This window comes from Phyllobates terribilis, unplaced genomic scaffold (assembly GCF_046119375.1).
Source record: "Phyllobates terribilis strain yellow unplaced genomic scaffold, ASM4611937v1 Scaffold_4__5_contigs__length_816908805, whole genome shotgun sequence".
Lineage (NCBI taxonomy): Eukaryota > Metazoa > Chordata > Amphibia > Anura > Dendrobatidae > Phyllobates > Phyllobates terribilis.
This window is the reverse complement of record NW_027362764.1, coordinates 58503874-58513945: the sequence shown is the minus strand read 5'-3', so window position 1 is coordinate 58513945 and position 10072 is coordinate 58503874. Positions and strand designations below refer to the sequence as shown.

The 10072-nt window shown below is 44.8% G+C and overlaps 1 protein-coding gene across 1 annotated transcript; it reads left to right on the top strand.

Moving 5' to 3' along the window:
- Window positions 1–6260: 6260 nt before the first annotated feature.
- Window positions 6261–9719, top strand: FZD1 (frizzled class receptor 1). Its single transcript, XM_073677396.1, has one exon. It carries the CDS (start codon window positions 6439–6441, stop codon window positions 8113–8115), a length of 1677 nt encoding a protein of 558 aa, XP_073533497.1. The 5' UTR covers window positions 6261–6438; the 3' UTR covers window positions 8116–9719.
- The last annotated feature ends 353 nt before the right edge of the window (window positions 9720–10072 follow it).

The window sequence follows — 10072 nt, the reverse complement described above, 5'->3', positions numbered from 1 at the left end:
CTTGCCTGCAGGGCCATCTCTCGGCTCCACTCCGTCAGCGTCTCTCGCTGCACCTGGGCCATCCTCCGTGCGAGGCGCTCCAGCTCGGTCTGCGCACACTCCCGGTCTCGGGGGAGCTGTGCCAGGATCTCCACTAAGCCTAGTGGGGTTGTTGCTTGCAGCAGGCTCCTGACCACTGGGTCGGTGCTGCCTGACTCTCCTTCCATCTCCGGGTACGACTCCTCCGGAGTCCTCTCCAGACTTCTTGTCTCCGGGTGCGCTCTCTCCAGACTCCTCCAGGCTGCACCCATCTTCTCTCTTTTGTTCTGTCTCCGCCCACATTGAAGGTGGTCCCGGGGCAACTTTGTGATTGTCAGTTCCAGGGGCAGTTCTCTCACGCTGATGGACATCTCAATCATCACAGTCTCCGTTGGTGGGGGCGGTTTCCGCTTTTGGCGCCATTCCTTGACCTGGCCCACTATGGGAGGTGACCTCTTGCCACCCTCTGGCACGCCCATAATGGCGTCCGCTCTTCCAAGGCGGGAAATCTTCTGGAAATGGCGGGAATCGTCTCCCAGTGGCGGGAAACTCCGTGGATGGCGGGAAAAAGCTGCAGATGGCGGGCAACCGGCGGGAAACGATCCGTGATGGCGTCCCATGGCGGGGACCCTCTGGAACCGGCGGGAGACTTCTTCTTAAGGTAAATTTGAACTTCTCTTCAGGCACGCAGTACCCGGTGGTTGTGGGCACGAAATCCTGCCGACTACGCCAAAGTTGATGCGCCCCCTGGGCCAGTGCTGTTTGGGGATTACCCGGAGCCGGATCAGATGGGGGTTGTAGTCTCCGAGTGGCGGCGACCCGGTCCGTGCCCAGGGTGTCAAACTCAGTGTGTGGCAGTCTTTACAGATGTTATAGTTGTTCTTAGTGTCGACTACGCCACCCGTTGATTTGCGGTCAAAAGGCCGCCGCTGCAGCAGGGTCCGCTGAGGCTGGTGGTATATGTGCAGCTGTGGTAGTATAACCCCCAACGGGAGGGGTATAGCCTCAGGGGGTCAGGTGTAGAGGATGGTGGTAGTGGTGGTGCAGTGTGGATGGTAAGAAGACTCAGAGTCGGGCTGTGCAGTTCAGGGTTTTTACTTACTGCTGTTCTGTTGGTCACTCTGGCCTTGAGTGACCGCCCGAGCCGTGCTGCGTCCACCAGGTCCTGGACTCGGCCAACCCCCAAGCAATTCTGGAGCGTGGTCCTGAGCTCCCTTTCTGACTGTCCTCTCTACTGGCCGTTCCCACCAGGGGTCCACTTATGTCCGGCTCCCTCGGGTCTCCTGTTGGGTGAACCTTCTTTGGCTTCCCTGACCCTATGCTCGGTGTGCCTTCTTAGTGGACTTGGTGAGGGGCTGCTTCACATGTAATGTCGCAGCCTCCGGTTCTTAGTTGAGGGTAGTTTCTCTCCTCCACTAATTTGGGATCCGGTTCCCTTGCGTGCCAACCCTTCACCCTTCTGGTTGTATACTGGGTTCTTGGGGTTCCTTCTTCTCCTTCTCTCTGGGTCCTTCTGACTCCTCTCTCTCTCTCAGACTTGGCCTTGGAGCTGGGCCCAGCCGGAACCACAACTCCCTGTCAGCCCTTCTGGCTGAGCTTCTCTGCTCTGCTCCTCTGACTCACTCTACAAAAGACAGACTGACCCTGATCTAAGATGGTGCCCACCTTATATACTCCCTCTATGTGTGAGCTCAGGTGACCAGCACCCAATGAGCTCCTAGCCTTACCCAGACTGCTCCCCCTATCTGCCCCTACACTACTGGGATGTTCCACCCCCCTCCCACTCCAGCCAGGGACAGACACTATCGTACCTGCACATAAATTGGTGGGAGTACCGTCGATCTGTCCCCCGGAAATGGGATGTATGTAGTGCATGCAGCTATCTGAGCTCAGTTCCACACTCCATCCTTACCCGGGAGTGGAATACCACACCTCTGGCTTGAGGTGTAATACCCCTGTAGCAGCCGAATCCTCAGGGTGCTACACATGCAGCTAACTGAGCCCTGGTCCATACTCCATCCTTACCCGGGAGTGGGATATCACACCTCTGGACTGAGGTGCAATACCCCTGTAGTGGCCGAACCCTCGGGGCGCTACACATCCAGTAATAAATAGATCTATTAGACCTGCTAAAAAAAAAATGTTCATTTGAATATCAGGATTAGGCCACGGCCCCACTATCAGTATTTGGTCAGTATTCGGTCAGTATTTTTTCTCAGGAGTGAGAGCCAAAAAGAGGGAGTGGGTGATAGCAGAATTGGTGACTTGTTTCTATTATACCTTTTCTCTGATTGTTCCACTCCTGGTTTTGGCTCCCACTCCTTAGAAAAAATACTGAACGAATACTGATAGTGGGGCCATGGCCTTATACATCCATCCTGACAGTGATTTTCAGTGTGACTACACCAGCCTCATCAGGTCTAAGAGATCTATTTAATTTAGTTGAGGTTTTCTATTGTGAAATCTGATGACAGGTTCACACGTATCAGTCACTGTGAACCAAAGTGCGCCCGTGAATATCCCGAAAACCAGACTGATATGTGGTTTTACCATAAAACGGAGCCTGTTTATGTCTGTGTGGGTGTTTTCTTGGAGGCAAACATCAGTGTTATGGGATTTTTTTTTTTTAAATAAAATGGGAAATCATTGGGTCCAGAATTTTTTGGTACTCGGATGTCATCACTAAGGGTATCACCTCTGCCCATATAGTTCCCGAAGAGCTGCCCAGCTCATAGAAAAATGATTAAAATATGTTTGAAAAATTCATTGAAATATTGAGTAATTCCCGCATGTAATCATATTTCATTAATTTATTTTCTAATAGCAAATAGTTTCAATTGCATTAAATTGCCAAATTTTAAGCACAATTAATGTAAAAATTCAAAGCGATTTAAAGGGGTTTTCCACCTTTGGGGACAGTTGTTTTGTTTCTGTTTTTTTACTAAAATGCGCGTAATTTTTGTAATTCAGTTTAAATAACAAATGTAGGAATTTCAACATACTTTTATTTTTAGGGGTGGAGGGGGGTGAAGCCGCTGTCAGAGGAGTCTAGAAGCGTCGTTCTCCTCCCTCCCCGTGTAAAACACATGAACGCTCAGTCCAGCCGAGCACTCATGTATAGGGGGAGTCAATAGGAAAGCCGTCTGCCAAAGGAACAAACAACAGATTAAATTTACAGCAAATTTAGAAAGGAAATATTTAGGTTATTGTCCCTTTAGGAGACAAAATAAATGAAAAATCACAGGTATGGCCAAATTGGACAAGAGTTGTTGTTTGGCTAAGGGTTCACTCAGACGTCCGATTATTCTGATAAGACTTTGATCAGAGTGTGGTCTGAGTGTCATCCGATTTTCTCGTACTTGGAGAAATTAAAAAAAACATTTTTTCCACCTTCTGAAAATTGGGCCACAATCGGACTCGATGTTTTACCTTTGACTCACGTTGCCAATTTTGATCCGGCCGTTGGATAAAAATCGAACATGCCTCCGCAATTTTTCTATCGGTCCGCAACAAAATCACCGACATGTAAATGGCCCCATAGACTATCACAGGTACAAGTGCTATCCGTGGAAATCATGGATGGAACTCATACGTGAAAATCGGAAGTATGAATGAGGCGTAGGGTGAGTGGATAAGCAGCTGGCAGACAGACCTGGCGCCAATTATCAGGTTCCGACACTTTATGGATCCAACTTTACTGTTTCCCTACTGAAAAAATAAATCTTGCAACCACTGCAAATAATTTTAAGATTGACACATATATGATATTCTGCGTTCCCATAAAGTGTAAGATACACAAAGACACAAATGGATCAAAGAGACGTACAGGAGGAAGAAATCTGCATTTGTGTCCACTGAAGATTTGTCATTTCCTCCAAATAAATCTGGTCATTGGTCGCTCTTCGCTTTTATCCCCGTTTGCAGTAATGCTACACAAACAGCAGACTGATAAATTACCCGTATATCAGGCGGGGGGGAACTTCAGTAACAACCCCGTATAAGGGCCCGTTAACTCAGTGCCTTTCCTTTTTGATTAATTCTGGAATTTCTCGGAATTCCTAAAATATAATATCAGCAGCGGCCGTTCTCACAGTAAGCGAGTCAACGAGGGAGATTAACGAAGTGCCTCGTGCCGTAATGCGGAAGGCGCCAGAGTTAGGATGTGCTCTGGATTATTTTAACATTTACTATTGGTTTTATAAAATGATTATATTATATTTTTTAGCCATAAAAAAAAAAAGAAAAGTTCAATATTTAATAACAAAAGGGCAGCATTATTGGTGCGAGATGTTGGAGGCGGCAAAGGAAAAGTGTCTTCATCCAAACTTAGTGTTGTGCCATTGATCCATTTTGATACATTTGGTGCAATTTGATCACTTTTTTCCAGTTCATGAATTAAAGGGATTGTCCCAGTTTCGCAAGTTATCATCTGTACTCAGGACAGGTGCAGTAGGAATTGGTGGTTTCTGGGGGTTTCACCATTGAGAGCTCATCCAAAGTGGCCCAAATTTGAATGAAGCGATAGCATGGCCACCTCTGGGAGTCTCATAGACAAGAATTTGCTCATTAGAGATCTCTTCTATGCTCAAATAAACTGCAGAGGAAAAAAAATAACGATTAGAGTGGATAGGGTTTATAAGCTGCAATATGGCGCCAGGTTGCGAAGGGGCTGTTCAACCACTTTATGGCATGATGGGATTTCTTACAAATGTTGCACGTTCTATAAAGGATTTTTAAGTTAAAAATTTCCTATGATTTTGCATGAAAACCCTGTGTCTGCCCTTGTTCTTTAGCCTCATTCACATCTGCAACTATTTTCAAAGTGTTGTTACAGGTATTTGGCCAAAATTGTGCACAAAAAGTTTCTAAAAATTTCATTTAAAAACATAAAAATTGGCACAAGTGTTGGAGACCTAATGGCGGGTTTTCATGTCATCACCACCAGTACGATTTTAAAGGTAAAACTGAGTTCACCATGGACACCAGCCTAACTGTAAGAGGTGATTGATTATTTAATAACTGCATGGCAGGTTTGTGTCCAAGTCCAAAAACAAGGAAATGTTAGTTAAGCTCCATCTTGGGCAGTGGATTTTCTTGCACATCACTGCTTGCCAGGGAGTGAGTAGTATGCTCCACTGCTAGGAGTAATCAGATATAGCAGGAGCCCCACTGACAGACCCCCATCCCCTTTGATATTTTTGGGTGGATACTAGTGGTTTTGACTTATATGCTTTCTAATGTCTATGGGAAAAGGCTGGATTTCAATCTGCATGCAACTTGAAGATAAGAGTCATCAGACACTGCTACAGGTGATCTCAAGGTCTCTGCCAATCACCTGGAGCGGCGCAGGGAAAAGCTAGCCAAGGGCGGCACCAGACTATTTTTGTTTGTTCCTATGGACCCTGGCTGGATCTTTAAAGCGAAACGCTGGAGCGTTCCAGAGAACAGTATACCTGGCTGCAATCATGCAGCCTTCCTCTGATTTATGCCGCCCGCCGGTTTGTGTAGAATGAATCAGCTGACAGGTTCCCTTTAGCTTGTCCAAGTTTTTATTTCTGCATCATTGCCAAAAATAAGCTCTACATTTTGACATTGCATATAAGTAAGTGTCACGGAGACCCCATTCAAATCCCACCAATGACAACATGTGCAAGGAGTTTGTATGTTCTCACCGTGTTTGTGTGAGTTTCCTCTGGGTTCTCCGGTTTCCTCCCACAGGGAATCTAGATTGTGAGCCCCAATGGGGACAGCGATGATAATGTATGTAAACTGCTGCGGAATATGATGCCGCTATATAAGTGAGCATAATAAATACATTTACTTCTATGGCATTCTACTTAACATGCTGTGAGAATCTTGCAGAAAAAAAAATTTAAGAAATGGTGACGTGCTCCGGATGGCGCTCTATCTGATCAACGTGCATTGCTGCTAGTGAAAAGCTCCATAGATGTGGCTGTCAGGACATACTATGATGGCACCCCCCCATAAATAATACACCAGTATCACATGATAGTCACTCCTATTGAGCCATGCATGAAATGAACCTATATTTAAAGGGACAGCTATTCTCAGTTGCTGTCATCACTCAGGCTGTGGTGCTATTTTTGCAGAGATTTCCTGGCCAGGGAAGGAGGGGTAAAGAAGAGACAAACTTCCAGGACACACTTGTGTGAGGATCCCTTAGTTTCAGCAGACAAGTTCGCCTCGGTTTCAAGGCTCCTCCCTCTCGCTGGAGAGGAGGGCAGCGGGGAGCCTGGAAACAGCCCAGATGAGTTGAAGGATTGATACAAATGTATCAGAGTGAGTTCCGCTCTTCCACTGACTGCAGCCGCAGAGAAGAGCAGCTCCGGGAGGCGACTATACCCAGGCAGACGGGCACACAGCTCCTCCGAGGCTTCATGCTGCACCCACACAACTCACATGGCAAGGGATCCTGGCAGCAGCATGGCACAGTGGGGCTCCAATAAACTTTGCAGTCTGCTGGCGCTGCTGTGCGCCAACCTGGCAGTGCAGGCGCAGTATAATGGAGAGAAGGGCATCTCCATCCCGGACCATGGATACTGCCAACCCATCTCCATCCCCCTCTGCACGGATATTGCCTACAACCAGACCATCATGCCCAATCTGCTGGGGCACACCAACCAGGAGGATGCAGGGCTGGAGGTGCACCAGTTCTACCCCCTGGTGAAGGTTCAGTGCTCCCCAGAGCTGAAGTTTTTCCTGTGCTCCATGTATGCTCCTGTGTGCACTGTGCTGGAGCAAGCGCTGCCCCCATGTAGGTCCCTATGTGAGAGGGCAAGGCAGGGCTGTGAGGCGCTCATGAATAAATTCGGCTTCCAGTGGCCTGAGAGTCTGAGATGTGAGAAGTTCCCAGTGAATGGGGCAGGGGAGCTGTGTGTGGGGCAGAACACCTCAGACAAGGGCACCCCAACACCAGCTGTGCCCGTCTTATGGACCAGCAACCCCAACATCAGATACCCCCACAGGGACAAATTCACCTGCCCCAGGGCACTCAAGGTACCAGCTTATGTCAACTACCACTTTTTGGGGGAGAAGGACTGTGGTGCCCCTTGTGAAGCTGGCAAGGTGCATGGGTTGATGTATTTTGCGCCAGAGGAATTGCGCTTTTCCCGCATATGGATAGGGATCTGGTCAGTACTTTGTTGTGCCTCCACCCTCTTCACAGTCCTCACCTACCTGGTGGACATGAAGCGCTTCAGCTACCCGGAAAGACCCATCATCTTCCTCTCTGGATGCTACACCATGGTGGCTATCGCCTATATTGCTGGTTTCCTCCTAGAAGACAAAGTGGTGTGCAACGAGAGGTTCTCAGAGGATGGCTTCAAGACGGTGGTCCAGGGCACCAAGAAAGAGGCCTGCACCTTCCTCTTCATGATGCTTTACTTCTTCAGCATGGCCAGTTCCATCTGGTGGGTCATCCTCTCGCTCACTTGGTTTTTAGCAGCTGGCATGAAATGGGGACATGAAGCCATAGAAGCCAATTCTCAATACTTCCACTTAGCAGCTTGGGCAGTGCCAGCTATCAAAACCATCACCATCTTGGCCGTAGGGCAAGTGGACGGGGATATTCTCAGTGGCGTGTGCTTTGTTGGAATAAACAACGTGGATGCCCTGCGTGGATTTGTCTTGGCCCCACTTTTTGTTTACTTGTTCATCGGCACTTCCTTTCTCCTGGCTGGTTTTGTGTCCCTTTTTAGGATCAGAACCATTATGAAACATGATGGCACCAAAACTGAAAAGTTGGAGAAGCTGATGGTGAGGATAGGCATCTTCAGTGTCCTCTACACCGTTCCGGCCACCATTGTCATCGCTTGTTATTTTTATGAACAGGCTTTTAGGGAACAGTGGGAGAAAAGTTGGGTGAGCCAAAATTGCAAGACCTATGCTGTACAGTGCCCCAGTGCCAACCATCCGCCCATGACGCCGGATTTTACCGTCTTCATGATCAAATATCTCATGACCTTAATTGTAGGGATAACCTCTGGTTTTTGGATTTGGTCTGGAAAAACTCTTAATTCATGGAGAAAGTTTTATACAAGACTCACCAACAGCAAACAAGGAGAAACAACAGTGTGACCCCCTGGTGCCAACCCCCTTCCTTCCCTCCTGACTTGTACACTGTATATGTTTTCTTGTAAATAACAAACCTGTAACATTTTGTAAGTATATTTTGTATTTAAATGACAACAGATCATACCTTTTTTAATGTAGGATGTTCTAACTATTGCTGGGGGGCCTAAGGCTGCTGGGTTCCAAATGGAAAACCATTTTTTTTGTCTCTTACAAAGCCATCAACTTGGAGAAAATAAGAAAAAAAAAATATGCTTTATTTTTGTGGGGCGGGTGGAGGGATGGGGAAGGGTCTTTAAGAATAAGGACTTTGATAGCACTTGTAAGCAGCTTCTTATCTAGCTTAATAAGATACCTCTCTGCCTCAGCTCACTACCCCCCCACCAGTTGAAAGACCTTTGGCCTTTTTAGACCAATTTTATTTTTTTTTAATTTTTGCATTGGTAACAAGTAGCAATCCCGACTATGGCCATTAAAAGCTCGAAATGACAATGAATGGCTGATTGAATGTAATTTTTTTTAATGCCCATACACTTTCAAAAACCCTTTATAATGGGTTTTTTTTTTCATTTTATATTTTCAGCCACTTATTTTTCAACATATTTGACTATATACCAACCTGCATTTTCTACATTGTTGTATTCAACATTTTTTTTTTTAAAAAAGGTTGGGAACCAGATTTTCTTGTAGGGTAAATCTCCATATAAGCACTTGTGTTCTGGATCAGTCCAACCAAAAAAAAAAGGGCTTCTCCCTATTGATTCATTCACTGCAGTCTGGAAGTTGAGCCTTTTGTTGAATGCACTCTTTAGACCCGCCTTTGTTAACCTTGTCAACCCCTGCCACAATCTGCTTGGAATATCCACCCGATTGATTTAACTAGATAATTGCCAGTGCAGACCTAATTAATTGTGCAGGAGGGGGGGGGGGGAAATTAAGAGTCTGTGGAGCCAGATAACAATGGCCTAAAATAATGTATTATTTCAGACATCTCCCTTCTTGCAAAGCAGTGTGATAATGACAACAGGGTGTGGAGCAAATTTGCCACGGAATGAATGCAATTTTGCTTTGTTTGTGGTTAAAAAGCTGGTAATGGGTGCTTTATAATCGTCTTGAGACTATTCAAAGCAGCCAGTAAGTCAACAGAATACATTTTTTTATAATTTTTTTCTTTTTTACTCCTAAATAAGCTAAATGATTAGAATTTTTTTTGCTATTTTCTAACATAAAACTGGGGGTGATTCATCATTTCTATATTTGCTTTCTTTAATAAAATTGCTTCAGGATTTTGTTCAACTTTCTGACTTTATTTCCAGATGTCTTTTTTTTTATCTTTTATTTTTTTTATCATGAAGAGCTGATGTCATGCTGTATTGGTCTCCAAAATTTCAATAAGTATTTCTGATTTTTTTTAATAATTTTTTTATTTTTACTATCCTATTTGTATGTTTTCATGTTGCCCTGAACGAAAATGCAATGTGTTTTTTTTTTTCTCTTTCTTATAGTGTTTTTTTTTGTCTGCTTTCAAAAGATCATTTATATTTATAGAGAAATAGTTTATATATATACATATATCATTTTTTATTTCTTTGCAATAAATACAGAATCAAGGACTGGTTCTAAGTGCATTTTATTTTCTCTCATTGGAAACTTTCATTGAGCTTAAGTGATTTCTGAGAAATGTGGCAGATTTGTTCATGTTTAAAAACGAAATATTTTCTGGTTGTGTATCTGAAATAGTTGAAATTTTCCTTAGAAATTGTGTATCTGTTTATAGTATCACTTTAAAGAAATACACTGTAACTTCTCATATTTTACTGGTAACAATAAAATACCCCTCCCCAAAAAATAACTATGTAAAATAATAATACATGATATATATATATATATATATATATATGTATATATAGCATAAAAGCATAATTATACACATATATATGCGCACATAGATATATATCTATAT

Excerpts from the sequence above, each read along its gene's own strand:
- FZD1 (XM_073677396.1), top strand. The coding sequence starts at position 6,439 with ATGGCAAGGGATCCTGGCAGCAGCATGGCACAGTGGGGCTCCAATAAA.